Source organism: Gossypium hirsutum, chromosome A07 (genome assembly GCF_007990345.1).
Source record: "Gossypium hirsutum isolate 1008001.06 chromosome A07, Gossypium_hirsutum_v2.1, whole genome shotgun sequence".
NCBI lineage: Eukaryota > Viridiplantae > Streptophyta > Magnoliopsida > Malvales > Malvaceae > Gossypium > Gossypium hirsutum.
In genome coordinates this window covers 26685290-26709704 of record NC_053430.1, presented here as the reverse complement: position 1 = coordinate 26709704, position 24415 = coordinate 26685290, and the positions used below count along the sequence as shown (strand labels likewise).

General features: G+C 32.3%; 1 protein-coding gene across 6 annotated transcripts; it reads left to right on the top strand.

Annotated features, from left to right (window-relative positions):
- The first annotated feature begins 18717 nt into the window (after positions 1 to 18717).
- On the top strand, positions 18718 to 23089 carry LOC107953058 (probable galacturonosyltransferase-like 7). 6 transcript variants are annotated; one of them, XR_001699040.2, is made up of 3 exons: positions 18731 to 20372; positions 21399 to 21671; positions 21817 to 22240. XR_001699040.2 is itself a non-coding variant. In XM_016888285.2 (2 exons), exon 1 carries the CDS (start codon positions 19245 to 19247, stop codon positions 20346 to 20348), a length of 1104 nt encoding a protein of 367 aa, XP_016743774.1. In that variant the 5' UTR covers positions 18718 to 19244; the 3' UTR covers positions 20349 to 20372; positions 21399 to 22240. The 6 variants fall into 6 exon arrangements, 5 of the variants coding, with proteins under 5 accessions (XP_016743774.1, XP_040973801.1, XP_040973800.1 ...); XM_016888285.2 differs by having other exon boundaries at positions 18718 to 20372; positions 21399 to 22240; XM_041117867.1 differs by lacking the exons at positions 21399 to 21671; positions 21817 to 22240 and having other exon boundaries at positions 18729 to 19028; positions 19320 to 20592.
- Positions 23090 to 24415: the final 1326 nt, after the last annotated feature.

The window sequence follows — 24415 nt, the reverse complement described above, 5'->3', positions numbered from 1 at the left end:
TCTGAATTCAGTCTGGAAAAATTCTCATGTAATGTTTTCTCTTGTTACAACAGAAGTTATGGTATTCCACCAATGATAAGTTGTTTCTTTCAGTAAAGATACTGCACATTTCAAACATTTAGCTAGTGTGTAAGATAATTCGTCTAAAACCTGAATTCTATTTTCCAACCAAAACTCAGCCCTTTTTGGATCATCATCTATCGTAGCCCTAAATTCCTCTGCCCTATATTTATGAATTTTATCTACCGGAGGCTTACTAGTTCTAACAGGTTCAACACTTTATAGTATCTTAGGAGCTGGTTGAGGAGCAGATGGGAGGTTGTTGTACAGCGGGATTTGTTCTTATATACTGAATAAACTATTGATTTATCACTTGAAAGAAGGCTTATCTTACCTCCTCACTTCTGACCTCGGATACGGTCCTTCCACTACTAGATGCAGCTCTTTGAACTGAAGCTAAAGCATTGCTCTCAGCTTCCTCGGATTCAGCTCTAGCTTGGTTGGATGACATTACTATATGAAAAATACATTTGAAATGGTCAGGAGATATCACACTATCACAACTATATAATGGCATGTATAGCTAAACTAGTACTTGCTACGTTTAGTCCGAGAATCGGCTAAGCCTAGCTCTAATACCAATAAATGTATCACCCCTAACTTGTGTCCATCGTCGGAATAGGGTTACGGAGTATTACTGGAGTTTTTAGAATATTTACAGATAATTTATGTCAATTATTATTCATTTTCCGAGACTATTCATAACGACCCTTAAATGTACCCTCAAGGCCCAATACAAGTATTAGAATCAAGTCGAAACTAAATTGGGAACTCTAAGAATTTTTCGCGAAATTTCAAAAATTTTCCTAGATACGGGCCACATATGCTCGTGCGGTCAAGGGACACGCCCATGTGACCCTAAGACACGCTCATGCTGCAGGCCGTGTTCAACCCTGTGTAACTCTCTGACTTGTGCCACACTACAAATCGCACGCCAGTGTGTTAGGCCATGTGGTAATTTAATTTTTCAAAATTAAGTGCAGATTTCAAATGGCCAAGACATACGCCCATGTTTTGGGCTGTGTAGCACACACGGCTATGACACACGCCCATGTCTCTGCCCGTGTGCTCAATTCTGAACATTCTGTTTCTCAAATTTTAAGTTGCAAGGGACACACAGCCAAACCACATGCCCATTTGCCAGGCCGTGTGTGACACACGGTCAAGACACACGCTCGTGTGTCAACCCGTATGGACAAAATAAAGTCATTTCCTAGCTTTATTTCTCACCCAAACTTTGCCAATAACCTACACTAAATTTACATTCATATACCAACCAATCCAAGCATTATAACCAAGCTAATTTTAACATCTAATATGATATTTTATCATATGCATTTATGATTATAATCTTACCTTTGTTTAACTTATATATTAAGTATAACTTGATCAATCATTTTCAATATACTTAACACATAGATATTTGCCATAATATAACCTTATAAGTATATCAAAACAAAACATTATTAGCCATACCAATGGCTAATTTACAAACCACATTCATATGCCAACAATGGTCAAGTTACCTATACATGCCATTATACCAAAATAAGTTTACTATTTATACCAAAACACTTTAGTGGATAGTGTGATAATGCTCCAACCGATCTCCAACTTTCGCGAGCTTCCGAGCATTATAAAACAGAGAAAATAAAACCTAGTAAGCATTATGTGTTTAGTAAGTTTGTATAACAGGAATTAAACTTACCAATCTCATTTATTAAATTTAAGCATACAATAACATGTTTTTCATCAATTTGGAAAATTACCTAAACACATGCGCTCAATCAAACAAGTTAGTTACATAAATCTCATGTATATCAAATAAGCATAGATGAGCTCATCATGAAACACTTCATCGGGAAATTCAGAATCATTCAAGACATAAATCTATTTATCTTATCATTTACTCATGTCAAGAATTTTGTCCATTGAATTATTGAATTATCGATGGATACTCAAATAGTACACTCAAGGTGTACATATCTATAAACCGTCAATTCTTAATCAGAGGTACCCATTAGGGCACAGACTCAGAGGGCACACTCTCTAGCCACATGTCAGGAAGCTCAAGCGAGCCATGTAATCATGTAACAGGACACTTATTTGGGCATAAGAGTTTTTACTCAGGGAGCTCATAGAGCTAATCAGATATCTCTAAAGAGATATTATTAGGGAGTATCGGATAAGGTAGCAGAGAGTTCAAGCGAGATTAACAGGACGCTCATGAAGAGCTACATTTGTGTTTACATTAAATGTAGGATCACAACCGATTGCATGTCAGGACGCTCACAAGGAGCTATGATAGTGTGCAACACATGCTAAATCACTACCGATCAGGATGCTCATATAAACTATTTATTAGAATGCTAGAGAGAGCTATATCAGGATTACTCGTCCAAGCTAAATCCTGTCTAAAGCATATGCAGGATCACTTTCAATGTGGTAAAATCATATATATCCATCGAAATTCAATATTCAAACAGAATGTAACATTTTCGGGACTTATTTCAAGCATATGTATATTTCATGCATTTATAATATTCTTATAATTCATACAAGCACATATCACATTAAATTCAAATACAACATCCAATTCAAATATAATAACATGTATAAGTAAGTTACACAAACTTACCTAGATAATAGTTCGTATAAGAAATTCTATTAATCCGAAACTTTCTCTTTTCCTCGATCTAGCTTTGAATTTGAGTAATCCGGATCTATATAAATAAATTTAATCATAAATTTATCACATTTCATATTCAATTGGACTCAATTTACATCCTAGACAAAATTATCATTTTGCCCCTAAACTTTCCACAAATTCCAATTTTATTCCTAGGCTGGAAAAATGAAATTCATGCAATTTTCTCCTTATTCCAAGCCTAGCCAAAATTTCAGTATAAAATTTATAACACATTTATTCTATAAAATTCAAATTTTTTTCAATTTTCACAACTTTACAATTTAGTCCCTAAATCACAATTTCATCAAAATTCACTTAGTAAAAGTTGTTTATCTATCAATAGCCTTTCATATTCTACCATAAATTTCAAATTTCCAACATATTCATCCATGGAAAAAATTTATATACTTTGATAACTTTTCAAATTGATCCCCAAAATAAATAAATTAGACTATCCCGGTTTCAAAAATATAAAAATTGCTAAAAACGGGGCTTGAATACTTACCCAATTAAGCCAAGAAAGCTTGTTTTCTCTTTTCTAGCATTTCAATGTTTAGGAAAGAAGATGATATAAAATTATTTTTATTTCCTATTAGTTATTTATCATCCATTAATTTTTCTCATTTCCAATTTAGTCATTTCCTTTTTCTAAATTTCCATGGATGAGTCATCAAAAATATCTACTAACTTTTCTTTAATGGTCTAATTACAATATAAGGACCTCAAGTTTTGAATTTCATAGCTATTTAATCCTTCTAACTACTAGAATTCAACTTTTACATTTTATGCAATTTAGTCCTTTCCGTAATTAAGAACATAATCAGTAAAATTTTCTTATCAAAATTTTCATATGATGTTCCTATCAAAATGCAAACCATGTAAAAATATAAAAATAAATTTTCTTTCTGGCTCAGATTTGTAGTCCCGAAACCACTGTTCCGTTTTTACAGAAAATAGGTTGTTACACACAGCTCGTATGCTAAACCGTGTGCCTTACACGGTTGAGACACACGGTCATGTCTCTGCTCGTGTACAATTTTCTTGGCATTCTGTTTTATATTTTTAAGATGCAGGGGACACACGGCCTATCCACACGCCCATTTGTAAGCCGTGTGTCTTACACAGTCTGGTCACACGCCCGTGTGCCAGGCCATGTGGACTCTAAATGAGTCTTTTATATCAAGTTTACCAACCGTGCAAATCTTGAACAACAAGCCACTCAAAATCCAATCATTTAACCAATCCAAAACACAATTAAACATCTCTAAAACTTGTCAAAATAGACATCCTAAGTGCCTAATCAATGAATTATCTTAGATACCTTACTCATATTATCAAATCAATCCAACATATCATCAATCAAACAAATTTCTAATTCATACCAAAATTGACTCAAATCTTTAAACTATTGCATACTCATATATTCATTAACTTAATCATACCATTTGATACCTCAATATGTTTTATATATATATTGTCTATAAAGTGTCTAATAACATCTTATAACATTATTTACAACCATTTCTCAAGATGACATACATATAATAACCTAGATACTTGACATTATCAAAGGAAATGTACTTCACCACAATGAGTTCAGGATCGGCTTTAGATGCTAATTCGACAATTTGACTTCAACCTATCCTGTGCACGGAAAACAAACTGTACGCTGAGTATAAACTCAATGGTATTTCTGTGATCCGAATACTTATTAAATAAGAATTTACAATATTTATATATCTAAACACACATAACAAAAATCATTTAAACAGATAATCAATTTCATAACACATCATTCATAATATTTTCAATTTTCATCTCTCACTATTTCAATTTCATAATTGATATTCAAATCATTTTTTTTATAGGATACACATATCATTTCACTATATCAATCCCCATTTCATGAACCCTTGGTTCATACATTTCAATTTCATAACTCAATTCAATATGTCAATCCAATTCATGTTCAAAATCATCCAATATCATTTATATTGCCAATTCATTTATTTACCCCTATTAACAAGACTCAGACTTTGGCAGATACACAGATCTAACCAAAACACACCAGTATGGCACCTAGTGCCTCATCGGATAATTTGAAGTAATAAGTTTACACTCAGTGTCTCATTGGCCTTGCCGAAGTAAATTGGTACCCAGTACCTCATCGAATTTATCCGAAGCAATAGTTTGACACCCAGTGTCTCATCAACTCGAAGTATCCCTGAACTCTTCTAATCCTATAGCATGCCAACTATATCCAACTCAGCCTGATACAGTTAATAAGGTTCTTCAATTCACTTTTCATATACAATCAATATTCATATCAATTCAATTAATCACACATACTTATAATTCAATTCAATTCAATGCCACAATACCAATACTTACCTCAATTCCACTTACCATACTTATTAAATAATAAATACAACAATAATTATTAAATTCGGATTATAGAAATACAAATCATAGTTTTCGAGCTAATCCTCATTGGCTGTCTTTTCCTTTCCTAGCCGAGGTCTCCGGCTCAATGTTAGCTACGAAAATTGAAACAATTAAAATTTATCAATACACTTCAATTTCATATTGAATATTTCAATTTATACTCAACCTTGGCTCTCATTTTCAATTTAGTCCCTAATCAAGACTAACTTTAATTTATTTAAACTAATTACATATTTTCATTCAAATTTCACTTTAGACTAATTTCAACTTTTAAATTTCACCAAAAACCCTAATTTTAAAATTCTCTCAATTTAGACCCTATTACTCAAAACTTATGATTTATTTTACAATTCAATCCTTTTTTCACTTCTAACTTGAAATTCTATCAATTTAACCCTTAATACTTCAATTTATTCAACATGAACAACATCTAAAAATTCACTAACTTCTAGAATTTCAACATAAATCAAGTAGTATTTTATTCTAAGATTCCAAAAACATCAAAATTACAAGAAAATAAGCTAAATTGACTTACCAATTAAACCTTTGAACCTTAAACCCTAATTTATCCTTCTTTTTCTTTCCCTTTTTCTTTCTTTCTTTCCCTTCTTTGTTTCGTTTCTTTTCCTTTCTCTTTTTCTATTCTTTTTGTTTCATTTATTTTATTTATTCTTTATTTACTTTATATTATATTTGTTTAATATAATATAATATAATATAATATAATATAATATAATATAATATAAAAACAATTACTTATATAACAAGCAAATTTATTATTATTTAATATACGTATATTATTTACACACATGGAATTATATTCTCCATACGCTTGTCACTTATGGTATAATTCCTAATTTAGTCTCTTCACTTTACCTTTAATCTATAATTAAACTTTCACTCTTAATTCAATCTAGTCCTTATACCTAACCAAACCTAGTTAATCATACAAATATCTTCATAAATATTTAATAAAAATATTTATGAATCCGTTTCACGAAAACAGAAACCCGAAAATGTACTTTTTCGATATCGTAAATTTTGGGTCGTTATAGGAGTCCCCTTGGTGGACTGCTTAGAACATGAAGACCTTTCGAAGCATTTGCTGCTAGCCTTGCCTAGCCTTGCCAAAGTATCAAAAACCCGATTGCCTTCTTGATGTGTCAACGATTTTCAATTTTCAATCCAGTTGCCTCATTCCAAACTAACGCATTCTCCTCTACTTCTTTATCCTTGTTACAAACAACTTGCACCACAACTTTCCTATCAACTTTTAAAATAACTTGGTGAAACCCTAAAGACTACGCTTGTAGCAGCCCAAAGCTTCGCTTTCAGCACTGGGCAATTGCCAATATTTCAAACAAAACCCTTTCAATCAAGATCCCATTTCATTGTGGATTACCCCACCAGCATTGGCTTATCCTAAAACCTGTTCATAAGCTCCATTAGTGTTGATTTCTCACCAACCTGGTGGAGGAGCTTCCTAATTAACCAAATACCAGGTTCTTCCATCATTAGTTCGATCTACAGCTCTCCCTATAGATCTCTTGCCAATATCGCAAGCAAACATCCCACTTGCTCCCGTTTTCGTTAAAATTCTCATAAAAATATTTTTTTTGTTGGTACGACACCACAAACACAAACATATTACTCAAAACTAACTACCATATATGTTTGCATCCTTAGAAAAGTAGCTTGGGTCCGACAACTTTCGAAATATCCAATCCAAACTCCAACGGTCTATCTTGTTTAATCAGCCTCATCCATATAGGAATCACCTCAATGCAGCCACGAAGAACATAATTAGCATCTTTAATATTGTTTCTACAAAATTCGCAACTTGAGTCCAAAGCCATATGTTTTCTAACACGCTCGTCCACGAGTGAAACATGGCTAGCAATAGCTTGATAAGCTAATTTGATAGTGAATTTCTATTTTTTATCCCACTTCCAACCAGTGAAGTCTTCTACATCGCTATTGGATGGCGAGTAGTAGTAGAGATACAATTAATCACCGATAATGGGACATGTTGATCAAACCGACTCCATTCCCACTCACCCGATGTAGTCACCATGGAAGAAATTAGACAGTCCAAATGTGATACCTGCCCAATGTTAAAACATACATAGACTAAGCTATTATATCATTCAATCCACCTATCTCTCCAAAAAGTCAACCGTTCTCCCATTACCTAGGTTCCAAATGATACCATCTCGAATGTCACTCCATACTTGAGCAACTCCTTTCCAAAGCCGAGAGCAATTTGAGCTTTGAAGAATAATAGGGAGATGTCTTTCCCACTTGTACTTTGATCCAAGTACTTGTGCCTATAATTGGCCATTCTTTTGTACGAAGTTAAAGTCTATTTTCATAAGAAAAGACTGATTCTGAAGCTCCACCCTTTTTAATCTAAGACCTTATTTGCTAATAGACATACAGACTCCAATAACACTAAGCTCCGCCATCTTTACAACATCTCTTATGGCTCTCGACCCTTTGGGTGAATTATTTCTCCAACCTTTTCCATCTTTCGATCATCAACATTGAAAAATGTAGAGTTCTTTTGTTTTTGTTCTTGATTCGGTATTCAATTGAGATAAAGACACTCAAAGACAAAACCAAAAATCTAACACAACAACTATGCTTTTAACTAATTGAATTTTTTTTAGTACAACAATGGTACAAATTGAAACTATCCATGATATAGATGAACGCTCAACCAATAAACATTGAAAATTGGTCTATAACAATAATTAACTTACCTATTTCGTTACATATGTTTAGTAATATTTCTTATTTTTAATTATTTTTTATATCACATTTGTATTTGTTGAGTAATATTTCTCTTGTGTCTTATTGATAGGAATGTTGGGGTATTTATACATGCGGTTATTAGTACTATTACATCTCATAGCAGGGCTCCACTAATTTGTCTTGATTCTATGGCCTCTGATATTAACATTCTCCATCCCTATTACTGACATTCACTACAAACTCCAAGGGTGTTAGACATGTGTCTACGGAGCACACGGTCCTTTCTACTTTTGAGACCTGGCATTATAAGCGGGCTCCGTACCTATTGGACATGTGTCTGGATGACTTCCAGTGAATTCTTTGGGCGTATGCGACGTGAGGTTGCGATTTTCCCTAGGTTCCTATGAGTTGGGTTCGCGGGCTGGTCCTGCAAGCTGGATCTGTAGCTTTGCCTTGCGAGTTGGTTCGCCCTGTTATCTTCTCATGGTCAGGTTGTGGGTAAGATCCTTTGTTGGACTCGGGTCTCAGGTTATCGACGTATAACAGTATCATATAATCATGTGTTGTTTAACATTGTTTTTGTTCTTTGTTGGTATTTAACATTATTAAATTTATAATAAAAAAGAAAATGTCACCTGTCCATGACATTAATGTAATTAAAGCATCATATATTAAAATTTAAAATTTTCTTTTCTTACTTGTAACAAAATTTTATGTCAAAAAAATTCATAATTTTTATGTGGCAGCCCGATGACTGTAAAACCCAAAATTGGAACTTTTTTTTTATTGAATGGATAGTAAGTATGAGGGTATGCCCATCCCATGTTGAATGACTATTTTTAATTGACCTCGTAAACATGATGTCAAATTCTTGGAAAAAAGATGAGTCACTTCCACTAGTTGTAGTAGTTTTACTTAACAAGTACGATAAGAAGCCCAAAGTTTGAAGATAATGTAATAAAAAAATGAAACAAAAAGGGGGCTTCTTTACCTGTAAAAACAATCTTCCATGTCTAGAAAAGTGCAAAGTGCAAAACCCACTCACTTTATTTTATTTCTCAACCAAACATTAAGGAACAACATAATGATTATTTTTTAATTTTATCTCTGTTAAGGGTTATAGATTTTCAATATCTTTGGTATTGTATTTTTGGGTTTATACTCAATTTTAGTTTTAAGATTTTGTTTTCAAAATTTCAGTGTTTTGACCAATTGATTAAAATACCCACGTTAGGATTAAATCACAGGAATTAACTACTGTGGGTATAAGGCAATGATTTGCTCTTAATAGTGGTGTGTGAGTAGCCTCCCCTCCCAGCCTCCAAAAATAAAAAATTATCTCTCATCCTTGAAGAGGGTTTATGGACCCCTTTGTCAATTGGTGGAAGGTCATTCACACAGTTGAACAGTAGCGTCAAGAGCCACAAACGGTCTTGACTCTGTTACATAGAAATATTTGAAGAGTGATTACTTCGTTCACCGTGGAAACGGGAGAGTTTGCTCATGGTGAAATTTGAATATATGTTCTATAGCATATAAATTATTTATGGGTAAGTATGATACCACTTAAATTAATAAATTTTGATAATAAAAAAATTTGTTACCAATCAACAAAGCAGTCCTCCCACCCCCTTTACGAGTGGAGACAAAATATTGAGACTAAATATTAATTTTGAGTTGAGTGTCTATAACTCTCACCATTCTAATATATTAATTTTAGGTATAATGATTTATTTAGCTATTCAATTTTACAAAACAAAAAAATCATTTAGTCATCTTAATTTTCGGTCTTTTTTAACTCTTAAATTTGTATTATTTGTCAAATCACCTCTAAAATAGATGGAAAAGTTAACATATATTACCTTTGTTGACGAAACATCTACATGGCAGTCCATGTATATGCTACGTTAGCAATTAATCAGTTTTTTAATTAAAAATAATTTTATATTTTTAAATATTTTATAAAATATTTTTTATAATTTTTTTTAAAAATAATTAATTGCTAATGAAACATACATGTGGATTGCCACGTGTATGCCACATCAGCAAAGTTAGCAAATGTTAACTTGTCCATATATTTTGGAGTGATTTGACAAACAACGCCAATTTAAGTGAAAAATTAAATGAACTAAAATGATTTTTTTTATAAAGTTAGAGAGTTAAATAAGTCATTATGCCTTAATTTTATTGACTTAAAAAATGCATTAACTAATGTTTTTTTGTATAAAGATTTAGTCTTAACCAATTATTTTTTTGTCAAATTTTGCTATTAGTCTTGTGTAAAGTTGTAGATTTAGTCCATGTTCTCCAATTGGATCAATCTTAGACCCTATACTTTTTGAAATTTAAAATTTTAGCCTTGACACAAAACGACAACCGTTAAATCCATTAATTGAATTTTTTAAGTAATACAATTAAACCCTCTCTATAACATCCCCATTTATTTTCCAAAATCTTAGATGTTACAAAGAGGAGGTTGTTATACACCTATAACAACATTAGAGACACCTATAACGATATTTGATATTTACATCATGTTTAAAATTTTTAAAATTTTCAAATTATAAAACTATAATATATTAATAATATTAATTAGTGATATTTAGATTGTATCTTTAATAAAATTTACATATGTAATTTCATTGACTAAAAGATTATTTTCATTTAATAAAACATTATTAATATAATTTTATATAAAATTTAAATATTTTATTAAAATAATATCTTAATTAAAAATTATTATTTTTATTTCACTTAAGAATATAACTAATTTTGCTAAAATTTAAGAAAAAGGGTTGTTAATAGAGAACTTATTTAATAAAGTGTACACTTCATACTTTCTGGTTGCTAAGGTTATAGATGAAAAGTTGTTATAAAAAATCGATTCCTCAACAAACTTGACTATTATAATGAAATGTTGTTATAAATAGTTGATTGATATTGGAACAGCAAGCCTTTGGTGAATACTAAAATTTCAAATTTTAAAAAATATAGAGACTAGAAAATCAAATTAAAAAATAGGGACTAAAATCACAACTTATAAATTACTAGTATTGCTTGATATTTATTTTATTTTACTACAATATATGTAAGTCAGCTTCATCCTTGCTATTGACCCAAAAGATATTGGGATGATGTAGATGTAAGATGGTTTTTTAAGTTAAAAAATACCTAATATATATATATATAAAGAATGGAAGAATGATTGGGGATTAATTAATGAAATTCAACATTCAATTGCCTTATAGTGGAAGAATCGTATGATTCGTGCTTTCCATTAAAAGCTTCTTGCGCTCTAAGCACTGGAAATTCTAGAGAATGCTTGCTTGCTTACGTGCTTTTAGTATCACTTTTTCAATCCATACAGAATCTCAGTTTCACATGGTTTTCTTTCTTTCCTGTTGACTTTTACAAAATTTACATACATATGCTGTATTGCTAACTAAGCAACACAGTTTTTCTTTTTCATTATAATAAGTCCATTCAAGGGCAAGCAATGGCAACATAGACAAGTTAACAACAATAAGATTATTAAGACTTAATTATTTATATGATTACATTTGTTGGATTCCTAGCAATCTATTTCTGACCCTCCAAAACTAGATTCATTTATGCAAAATGTATGATTAAGTTGATGATCATGACCTTTTAACCCAATGATTCTTTTTTTTCTTTTTCTTTTTTTGTGAAATTTTAAATATAATATAGCCGCCCAACGGCTACGAAATAAAATACTAAAAAAAAAAAAAGGAAAGAAGGTGTGTGTGAGTCAACACAAGGCTGGCTAAAATGAGTTTCAACGGCTAACCCCATTAACATCATTCTACTACAATGTTAAATGCTTTTGCTGAGTCTGTCGCATTCAGGCTCGAAGCTCGACTCTCTATTTATTGAAGTTTAAAAGTTGAGCATTAATGCCTACGTTTCCTCTTCTCGTGTCTTGTATCTTGCCTTCTCCCTATCATCTTCCATGCATTTTCTTAACTCAGTTTAGAAATTAAAACAGTTGACCTTTTTTTATTATTATTCTTATGCAAAATGTTATTTTATTATTGTTAATGGAGGTTGTATTTAAGTCTGGTCTCTAAAATAAAAAGGTAAATTATGAGGAGATCCAATTTTATGTTTTGGACTCTTTTTTTTTTTTTTTTTTTTTTTTTAAGGAAGTGAGATTTTAGTACAACTACAATAAAGGGAGCATATGTGGAAGGGTTTTCAACAGAGTTCATGGGTCAAGTTTTTTTATTTTATTTATCGCAAACCGTAATGTTTTAATCTCGTGACATTTGTATGTGATTGGTTAAAGCATGTGTACTTAATATAAAGTTGTCTTTCGTTTTTTTCTTGATTTTGATACTATTATTTAGGGTTGATAGCTACTTGTTATCCAAATACTATATCATTTTATGCGGTAATTTAATGAATTTTAGTTTAAGAATTTTCAAATAACAGATTTGGTGTTAATTGTTAAAAACATAATATTTTGATAAATCATTTGGACACAAATTATTTTCGTTATTATTTTTTATTATTTTTAAATAAAACATACCTTTTCTAAACATACGAGGAAAACTAAATATGTATATTTATTTACAAACATATAAAAAAGGTAATTATATCAAAGTCCATTAAATTATTAGTAAACTTACATTTTGGTCTCACAACTTCAAAAAATTACAAATTGGTCATTTAATTATTCAAAAATTTTCATTTAAGTTATTGAATTATTCAAAAGATTTTATTTAAGTCACTAGATGTTATTTTTTTTAACTGTCCAACTGGCAAGCTCCAAACAATAGTTCGATGATCGGTACAGTGAACTAATAACCATCAACAAGTAAAAGAACATACCTTAGATTTAAGTTAATCTAATGATCAATATTAAAAATTGCTAAAAAAATTATTTAAATTTTGATTTGTATATTCTTAACATTTAAAATTATTTTATAAAAAAATCAAAAAAATTAATGACCATTTGTTAACTATTTAAAATTGAATACCCTAAAAACATAAACACTCATCACTTATCGGATTCTAAATAATGAACCGTAGGGGAAAAAATGCATTCGTATAAATGTCAGTAGCGAGATGGACTGAATCGAAAGAGACATTGATGCGGCACCTATTATTATGGTACTATTTTTCTCCTTTAAAGCATCGCTGGCGTGTTCTCGTAAACTAACGTTTAAAAAAAATTAAAGTGATTTGATTCAATAATATTATTTTACCAAGTCAAAGTTATTTCCTATTAGAAAAAAGTAAAAGAATTAGGAAATGATAATTCTTTATTTTATATACAAATATCAAAATTATCCCATTTTTACATTATTGGTGCTAATTAAATGCTTTTAAAAATTTGTGTTAATAAATAATGGTTGAGGTTGTCTTTTGTCTTTCCCTTTTTAAGAGCATCCTTCTTATATTTATAAGGTACGGTTTCTCGATTTAATGTACTAGGAGACTATTAAGTGTCATTTACAAGACACATTCACCTTTTTAGGCTAGACACATTCCTCAAAACCTGTCTCCTCCCACGAGGTGGTGAGAAGCTCACGTCTTGCATGGTGTTAACGACAGGCAATTTATGCCATTGTAAGGTGATAAGGCTAGGTAATCACCTCGCGAGGTGGCAAGATGGTGAGGTGTATTCTATGAAGTGGCGAAATGATCGTCTCAAGGTGAATTCATGGTCAAGCAAAATGATCCTGCGAAGTGGTGAGGCATGGCACTTCGTAAGGAGGTGAGGGGTTCAGGGCGAAGTGCCCAGGTGGTGTTAGAACTTAGCGAGGTGGTGAAGGACTCGACTCTGGGCGAAGTGCTTAGGTGGTGTTGGCACTTAGCAAGGTGGCGAGGGACTCGAGGCAAGGGCGAAGCCAGAACAATTTTTTAGGGGGTCAAATGAAATTTTAATTTTTTATAGTCTATATCTTTATAATTTTTAAAGGATTAAATCGAATTTTTATAATTTTAGGGAGCCAAAGTATAATTTTACCTTTATTAATTTAAAATTTTTAAAAAAATTAAAGCGCCTAACCAACCCCCTCAGAATCCCCTCTGACTCAGGGTGAAGTGCTAAGGTGGTATTGGTAAATTTAATCTTTATATTTTAATTTGGTAGATTTTAGCCTCTCTATTTTTTAATAATAAAATTTTAATCCTAATCAAACTGTAATTATCAAATCCATTAAGTTTGAATTTTTTTTAAAAATCTTATATGAAAAATAAATTATAAAATGTATAACATCATGCTAGTTTATAATTTTCACATGAAACTCATAGAAAAGTCACACCATTTACTGTTTGAATTAGGATTAAAATATTAAATTTTGGCAAGTATAAAGAGTAGATATGATTAAATTGGAGAATAGAGATTAAATCCACAACTCACACATAAAATGAGAGAAATGACATAATTTAACGTAATGAATTTAATAGCTGTTGTTTAGGTCAGAGACTAAATTTTAACAAAATTAAAGTACATGGAGTAAATCCACAAAATAAACATAATACAGGGACTAATAGCAAATTTTTACAAAAGAAAAAGCTGAACCGTACCGGAGAAAGCAAAGACTGTTGGAGTTAGGGTGTGAGGATGGCGCCAATAAAGCTTACCGTCACCGAGGAGCATTGCCAGGGTTGGCAGCGCCGTACCAGGTACATTTCCTGCCACCGGTGCACCCTCAACGTGGACTTGACTTCATGGCCTTTACCCACGTGGCTTCTAACCATTGGTGTTAATGGGTGTGTGCTCTGATTTGCAATTTTATAGTTTTAAATTCATATGTTAAACGAGTGAGAAAATAAAGAGCAAAGTGTGGGGACAAGGCGTGCTGTAGCTTGCAGCAATTATTAGCCAAATAAAAAATTTTAAATTCCATAAGATATAATTCAATAATTAAATAATGTGGTTATAAACAATACCTATGAAGTGCCGTACGTTTACTTTGATTGCAACCAACATGGAATCTAAATGGTAAAATTTTAAGTTAGATTTTTTATAATTAAAATTTTAAATTAATAATAATAAAATTATATTTTGATTCCTTAAAAAGATAATTTTTAAAAAAAATTATATTTATACTATTATAAATATACATAATTTAATCCGGCACTTAAAATTTTTTTTGGCTCCACCACTTATTATAACTAGTAATCGACTATAGTAATTAAAAGGCAAATCTTTCTCAATAAGTTGTGGAGCCAAAAAAAAAATTTTAAGTGTCGAAATTAAATTATATATTTTTAATAAAAATAAAATCTCATAATTTAATTTTAATTATTTATTATTTTTATAATTTTTAAAAAATTAAAATAATTTTTTATTATTTTTAAAAAATTAAAATATAATTTTATCATTATTAAATTAAAATTTTACCATTTTATATTACTCCTAAATCCCGTACAATCAACAAATTATTATTTTTTGGATATATTCTAGGCTTAAAATAGCTCATTGTTTTTATGGTTACGACAATGCTCCCTCATTGTCAGTGCCTCAATGGGGACAGCTGCCTTCGGTAGCATATATGGCTAGGGTGTTAGACCAAACAAAATATATATATATATCACTTCGTATTATGAGTAATTTATAGATTTAATTTTTAAATTTTAATTTTGATACAAACATATTTATTAAATGAATTTTAGTTAAATTATATTATTTTTAAAATGTTCTTCGATAAGCATATTATTATGTATGAAATATCATTTTAACTTGATATTATTACACAATATTCTATGAAAAAACTTATTATTTTAATTAATAGATTTCATGGTTATAGTTTGAGTTGAAATTAAAATTTTAAAATTTTAAGATTATATATTGAAATTGGCTAATTTGAAAAACATTATCTAAATTTGCAACTTATGTATAATTTGGACAAAAATGAAATAAGAAATTTATTTTAGGAGAAAGATTAAATTATATTTTTAAAGGGGTTAAAGTATAATTTTATTATTATATTAATATATTATTTCATAATTTTTAAAGGCACTACAAAGAAATTTTACCATTGAAGGCGAGGCAAGACCCTTACTTGCACCTTTAGTATTATCCTGATTAATAATAAAATTTGACTTAATATATTAAATTGTTACTATTTAGATTAGAAATGAAATTAAGGCACATTAGATAAAATTTAATTTCATATACATTATTATAGGATTGGACTTAAAAAATAAAATACATTAAATAAAATCATATTCTAAAATTGAATTGAAGTGAATGATTAACGTAAATATAATTATAACATGGTGATTGATTGTTTGTAAATTTGGAAAAAGAAGATGTATTTAGTGTAAAAGCAAGTTGGGTCACGAGAAGTGTAAGCGTAAGTGCGTGCTTATTTTAAGAGAAAACAGCCACAATAATAGTTGCGCCAGAGGCAGGCTCCTAGCTTAAACACGAGGACAGCTGGTTGCCTGATAGTGATTTCCTACTTCCAAGCATTGCCACCATCATTTAAATACTACCGATTTTACTATTTCCAAATTTAATCACTGTGTTATTATCTACCTATATCTTATATCAAGATTTTCAAAATTAAATTGAGTGGATGAATTTATAACTTAAAAAAAATTAAAATAAAAAACTTTAAAAATCAAGAAAAATATTTAAAAACACATTTAAATAAAAAAATCATAAACGTTACAAATTTAATTAACAAAGTTAACTACATTATCCAAATCCAATATTCATCCAACCTATTACAATTTGTTTTTTAGAAAGAAACAAAGACAAAGGAAAGTCGAATCCACTAAGAAGATAACATTATCAGTTTCAACCTTGACCTGGCGAAAACCTCTGCTCCAGGCAAACATAAGACCCTCATAAATGGCCCTCGCCTCAACTTGGACAACATCCGACTCACCTACTTCCATTGAGAAACCAGTCAACCTGTCCGAGGTAAGAGACATATGAGTGAGCTATCAATATTCAACTTAACTCATCCTTCCGTCGGTGACTGCCATTGCTTCGTAGCAATCTAACTACTCTTAAAACAATCCTTTATCCTAGCACTAGAGTAGCTTCTCGTCCAAGCCACACTAGTAGAGATCAACTCCTGACTACTGCCGCTCGTATGCTTGAAAATAAAGTCATTTGTATTTTTCCATAGCTGCCAACAGGTTATAGGGAGCAGGGTTGGCGATTCTCCTTCAGCCAGCACAATGTCCCCCTCGTTCGTCAAATTCCAAAGGAGCCAATTGTCAATCGATGTTGCAAATAAGAAAGAAATCTGAGTAGCAGCAGGCACGATGGCCCTCCAAATCCACGTAGCAAAGTGACAATCTCGCACCGCATGCAATGCCGTTTCTGAGGACTCGCCACAACGTGTGCAAAAGCTTTCATTCGTCGTGCCTCTACGCCTTTGCTCTTCATTAGTGGGTAAACGTAAGAAGACTCAAACACGCTGTGGAGCGTGAACCTTCTAGGTTTTGAGACATAAACTGCGAGAATTTGTCACACTAGTGTCAAACAAGCAGCCATATGTTTAGCAGTAGAAAAACGACCCCTCGATGTCCATCGGGACCATCATCAAACGATAGAGGCATTAAACCAACAATTTGATTGACAATGCGTGGAGGCAAAAGGCATTAAACTATTATATCATGCTATTTTTGTTATTTTTGTACTTAAGTAAGCTCTTAATCTATCAATTGTAGTTAAGTAAGCTCTTAATCTATCAATCCTATCCATGAAAGTCTTTTATTTTAATGTTAAAATAAAAATATTTTAAACTTTTAAATTAATTTGCATTTTGCACTATCGGGAAGTTGACGAGATTAAGTAAAAACAAAATAATAGTTTTTGAAAGTAAGACAAAATAATATTTTAAAAATCTTGAAATTTCTTATATATATAACACGTAATCACTCTTTTGAAATTTCTTATTACTCTTTCAAATCTGATGTTGATATTAAGAGTGTATAGAATTTCTATGAAATCAACAATAAATTAAGATAAGAGGCTAAAATTCAAAATAATTTTACTTTAATATTAAAACTAAAAGCTTTATGGGTAAAAAACATAAAATAGGGGCTTATTTAATTACAAAATAATTTAAAGACTTGTTTGGATAAAGTGTAATAATTTAAGGGTTTTTTTTAGTATATTAGTCAAAACAAATATAATACTACTTATATGAGAATATTATAAATTTATTTATCTTGCCTCCTCTAAATAGGGACAAACTTAAGGGGGTTTGCCTTTGTAAATTTGCATTTCAATCCTTTTGGAAATTTTAAATTTTTTATTTTGATCTTATGATTAATGTTTATAAATAAAATAAATTTGTGTTTCACCCAAAATTTTCCAATTTTTTTAAAAATTTGATTTATTTTTATAGAATTTATAAAATTTTATGTAAATTTAGTAACATTTTTAGTTTAAATTAAAAAAAATAATACAAAGTAGTTGATTAAGTCTTAGTTCGATTGACATGGACATTATTATCAGTTTAGGAAAATGTGAATTTAAGTGCGCTAAAACGCATTATCTTTCTATTTTTGAGTTAAAAAGGGACTATTAACAATTTTAGACATTGTGTCAATAAGAATAAATATGATGAATAAAGATATTAATAATTATAAAAAATAATACAATAAGTTTTAAATATATTTGTAAAGATTGACATGAATAATATAAATTTATAATTTTAATTTTAATAAAATATAATATTATTTGGTTAATTAAAATAAAAAGCCAAAAAAGGGGTTGATTCTAGTCACTATATTAATATACTTACCCTTTAACACTTGAAAACTATAATTATGTTTTTCCGTGGTTTTCTATGGTGGAAAACGCCAAAGTAAGAACAAAAAATAAAAAAAAAAGAGAGAAAAAGAAAACCTTTTCATCTCTCTCCCCTCACCTCACCTCACCTCACCTCACCTCACCTCCATCTATCTCTTCTACCTCTAGTCTCTGCCTCTCATATCTATTCTGCTATTTGTCTCCTTCTCTCGGAGAAAGAGTAGTGGACGGAGAGGGGAGGAGAAGTGAAGGGAGTGAGAGCGTTTTTCGCCGGCGGCCTCCGTTGCTTCGTTTTCCAGGGATTCCTTTCGGATGTTTCTTTCAAAGGTCGCTTCCTTTCCACGGCAAATTCATTTTTGATACGGAGTTGTATTCTGAACTTGGCTTCTTTACTCTCTAATTGTTCCTTTTGTCCCAACTCTGGCGGACCTAAAAGGAGCATTATCGTTCTTCCGGTCCTCTCTCTCTGTAATCTTAGCGGATCGTTTTTATTTCAAATCTAACAAGAAGAGGAGAGGCTCCAGGGGGATTAACGGTATTAAGATGCTTTGGGTTATGCAATTCTCTGGGTTCTTTTCAGCGGCAATGTTGATGATTGTTCTATCTCCTTCATTTCAGTCATTTCCACCAGCTGAAGCCATTAGGTCCTCTCATCTCCACGCCTACCTCCGGTTATCCTCATATCAGGTGTCCTCGTCACCGTACTCACCGCTTGACCGGTTCTCTTTTCGAAAAGCCTCGGAATTTGGCAATGCCGACAAATGTCGCTCCACCGACCATAAAATCACCGGCGTTTGCGATCCTTCTTTGGTCCACGTGGCCATCACTCTTGACGTTGAGTACCTCCGTGGCTCAATCGCCGCCGTTCACTCAATTCTCCAGCATTCGTTGTGTCCGGAGAACGTTTTCTTCCATTTCCTCGTCTCTGATACTGATTTAGAAACCCTGGTTCGGTCCACGTTCCCTCAATTGAAGTTCAAGGCTTACTATTTCGACCCCGCGATTGTACGGAACTTGATATCGTCTTCCGTTAGGCAAGCGCTTGAACAGCCGTTAAATTATGCTAGAAATTACTTAGCAGATCTGCTAGAGCCGTGCGTGCGGAGGGTAATTTATTTGGACTCTGATCTAGTCGTTGTTGACGATATCGCTAAACTATGGAGTACCAACCTTGGTTCACGGACAATCGGTGCACCGGAATATTGCCACGCCAACTTCACAAAATATTTCACGAGCGGTTTCTGGTCGGCCGAACGGTTTTCAGGGACATTCAAAGGGAGGAAGCCGTGCTATTTCAACACGGGGGTGATGGTGATAGATCTGGTGAAATGGAGGAGGGTGGGATACACGAAGCGGATCGAAAGGTGGATGGAAATCCAGAAAACCGATCGGATCTACGAGCTGGGTTCGTTGCCGCCGTTCCTGTTGGTTTTTGCGGGACGCGTGGCACCCATCGAGCATAGGTGGAACCAGCATGGGTTGGGTGGGGACAACGTGAGGGGAAGTTGCCGAGGCTTGCATCCGGGTCCCGTCAGCCTCTTGCATTGGTCCGGTAGTGGCAAGCCATGGGATAGGCTTGATTCCAGACGGCCATGCCCACTCGACGCGTTATGGGCACCTTACGACTTGTACCGACACTCACATTGAAACCATAGCCAGGGATTGTCGCCGGTAAATTCCTACCAGGACTGTTAATTTTTTTTTTTTGTTATCTTCTATTTTTGCCATTTATTCTTTTGCACCTTATTTACAGTGATTTTTTTCTGTACTTTTTATTTTATTAGCTCATTTCCCAGTCCATTTGTATTCTATTGTTTCTGGCTACCTGCTTCCTGATAATAAAATAAAAAGGACAGAAAAGAAAATGAAAGAGGAGATATTGAATTTGTTACATATTTATGCATAATTAACTATTTTTTCGGACTGTTTCATGGACACTGGAGTTGTGGCTTACTGTAGTTTTAGGGTTTAAGCATAAATTTCATCCTTCCCTCTATTTTAATTCCTTAAAATTTGGTCCCTGTATTGGTGAACATGTGAACTTTAGATCAGCGATATTACCTCTTTTGATTAATATGTTCAGTTTTTGGTGTAAAGTAGTGCAAGGAGTAGAATATAGAGGAACTAAATATGCAGTTTCTTTTTTTTTTTTTTTTGTGAAGGAGATGGATAGGGTTCATAATTAGTGCTTGTTTCAGAGTTAACAGTTTGGGTTTCTCTAGGTCCAAACAGAAGCGAAACAAAAATGTCTATTGCTTTCTGTGGAGGAGGCAATCCACGTGGTAATAATAGTGGCATCGATGTGGAAAAGTACAAAAATTAGAAAAAGGACCAAATTGTACATAAATTAATATTTAAGATGAATGGCATCCTGGCTGTTGTCGGCCTACTTGTTGGGTTTCTTCTTCTTCTTCCTAATAATCATCTCTAACATGGACTTTGATCTGTCATTTATAGTTCCCTAAAATACCCTTGTCCTTAGGTACAATGGAAAGGATCAAAGAATCAAGGTGGTGTTAAGACACTGGTAGGCCATTCTGGTTAAAATATGTGGTGAACTGTTTTAGGTAGGGCTCTTTAAAAAGAAAGGGAGGGGGGGTCATTGCAGTGTATCACTCTTGCTATGTTGGCTTTATAAAAGAGGATAAAGAACCAAACTGAGAAATGAAATCAGCAGATTTTTTACATTGTTTGTAGGTGGGACTGGTGGAATGCATTGGAGGTGGGGGGGGTAATTAAGGCCATGTGATTGTTCTAAATTGCTACTTGGTTTGATTGGTACCCAAATGCCAAAAGTGACCGAATAGAGAGGGGGGAGGGATGTGTGTTTTGCGGTGACATCTCCACAACTAATTTTAGGCATTGGAAGTATCTTTCATGGGGGTGTAAAATTTCTTTTTGGTGGCATCGGTGCAATACTTGTTTAGCTCAGCGACTTCCCACACACTGTTTCTTTGTGTAGCTAAAGTGGTAAATTTTTTTTTGTTTATTTTTCTTTTTTAATATTCCAAATAAAGTAATAAATGTACATGCGTTATTTATACATACAAACATACTTGGTTGTTTAAATTATTTGTAATGATTAATAATGGGGGGTGGGTTTTGTAAATGAAAGCTTGAGATAGTGAAGGCATCGAGCGAAAAACGGTGGCAGAGAAAGAGGGGACCCAGATGCGATGGTAGCGTGGGAAATGTCCAAAGTAGGAATGGGGGATGGATTCCTTTAGCGCTGCCACCACATGTGGCCAGTTGTTTTGGGTTATTTGTAGAATGAAGGCTTCATCATACAGTTAGTCAGCAGTGTATGATTTGCTCCTTTTGGGTTGATCATGTTGATTTCCATCTTAATTTTGTGTCTGTCTGTCTGTCTGTCTGTCTGTCTATCTGGCTATGTGACATCAACCTCCATGCCATGCCGCCGCTTTCCTTCCTATCTGGTCTCAACAACCCAAAACAAATTTAGTCATTTTTTTGTGCACTATCTAGGATTTAAACTTTGTATTTTTTTTAAGTTAAATCAAATTTAATCTTAATCCAAATGTTAGTAGTGATTAGTCCAATATATTTATATATATTTGAAATTGGTATAAAACTTGACCTGGACAGAGCAACAACTGCTGCAGGGTGTAGACGGCTTTTGGTGGTGAAATCATAAAAAAAAGAAGGATGTGACTGTGAAAGGTTTGGATCTCAATTATTCTAATCAGTTGTTTATAAATCATTGGTGGGGAGTAGAAGTAGAAAACCCTGGACGATAGGATCAAGCTAACAATTTCTATACGCATCGATTAAATTAATGTTTATAGGTAGAAAAGCTAATGCAGTATCTGATTTGATGCGTGTTTAAAAAACGTGAATTGGGACCGACTTTACCTTTTCTGCCATTGTTCTTGGGAGTAGGTTATTCATGTGGATGGAGCTGGTGGGGGCAATTGGGAGTTTGCCCATTTCTTTCTTATGTAACAACCGCATTAAGAATTGGAATCCATTTTACCAGAAATCATAACTTGGTTTCGTTTCGGAATCCAACAGCCCAAACCCAAGGTGAAAATGTCCTTGTTTGGGTCCATAACACCGCGAAAGAACAAACCGAGCCCCAAGAACGGGGTCTCACTCACTTGCTACACTTTTGATGGCAATTTCAACCACGTATTCCCCAGAGATGACTTCTAATAGCGGCACCGACAAAACACATCGTTTTTCTATTTTGGTTTTAGCTTTTAGAAGCATGGGTTCGCCTGCATCTGCGTGTCAGTAGTAGTAGTAGGTTCAAAATGTTCCTTTTTCTCCCTAAAGCAACCATTGTTTAGCTTATCTAGCTGTTACAATGTCGTGTTCTTTCTCAAAACTTAATTCCTTTGGACTTATTATAAAGAATCTAGACATTGATCAACATTTTCGTGTAATAAATATAGACGGCAGAGGTAATTATTATGATTTACTAATTAAGTGAGCTCATTCCTTGCCATGTTACAACAGAGATGATCTGACTACTTTGGTTTACCCAGCAGGCTGTCTGAAAACTATGTTGAACTATTAATTTTGAAAAGCAGGGTGTAGTTATGGTTTTAGAATGAACAAATCTCGAACCAAATTACATTCAATGTAAACCGACATATTGGATGGTCCCAAACCCAAACCCAAACATGCGTTTTTGCCAACTATAATGCTTCATTACGTTGGATGCATTATTGGTGTTCCGCAAAACTCTACTACATTCTCCTCACCCAAGGATTTCAAACTGGATACAGTACGGTCGCGAAAGCAACTGAATGGACTCTCATCTCTCTGCTGATGTTTCTCAAACTTAATTTCTCAAATCATTCACTTATTCAACATCTAAATCATGCTCATCTAAAATTTAAAAAATCTTAGACAAAAATATCCGACTCAAAATAGACCCATTTAAAATTAGCTGAATTTCAGCTCCAATTCCAATATATTTTCAACTTAATTTGTTGTACCATATGAAAATCAAATATACTAAATTTTAAAAGATAATGTTCAATTTTTTATATTTAAAAATTTAATGAAATAAACAATATAAATAATTATATTCTGAAAAAATAAGATAAAGGTGGGTCATATTTTGGATGAGCTTAGAAAAATTTGAGGTTTATATTTTAAACGTGGCTTATGTATGATATTAATACCATGTATAAAACTTACCCAAACTATAAACCCCTTTACTCAATAATAACAATAACAACAAATTAGAAATTTGGATATCTTATATGTGTCAGTGAGAATTATGACTCAATTATTTAATTTGTTCTATTTTGGTCCTTTAACTATTAATTTTTTTTCATTTAGTCACATAACTTTTTAAAATTAAATATTTTAATCACTTTCTATTTAGCTAACTGGCGAATGTCTAACATGAGTTTTGTTTCATTGGCCTTATAACAAATTTAATGCTCAAATGTTTACACATTCTATTAATTTGATTCTAAATCTAAAAAGTTTAACAAATTTAGCCCTCAATATTTATAAAATTTGTCATTTTAGTTTTAATTTTTTATAATTTAAATTTATTTTTTTAACATCAACCAAACATGTGAAAAACCCATAAAATAAAGCGGTTTTTAATTTGATCTCTTTTGATTTAGTCTCCTTTTTCTTGTTTGCTACATTTTTCATCTCAAATGCCTAATTGAAACCCATAAATAAGCTTAAGTTTAACAAATTACAAATCTAGAAAAATGTCTGGGTTC

Excerpts from the sequence above, each read along its gene's own strand:
- LOC107953058 (XM_041117866.1), top strand. The coding sequence starts at position 19,245 with ATGCTTTGGGTTATGCAATTCTCTGGGTTCTTTTCAGCGGCAATGTTG.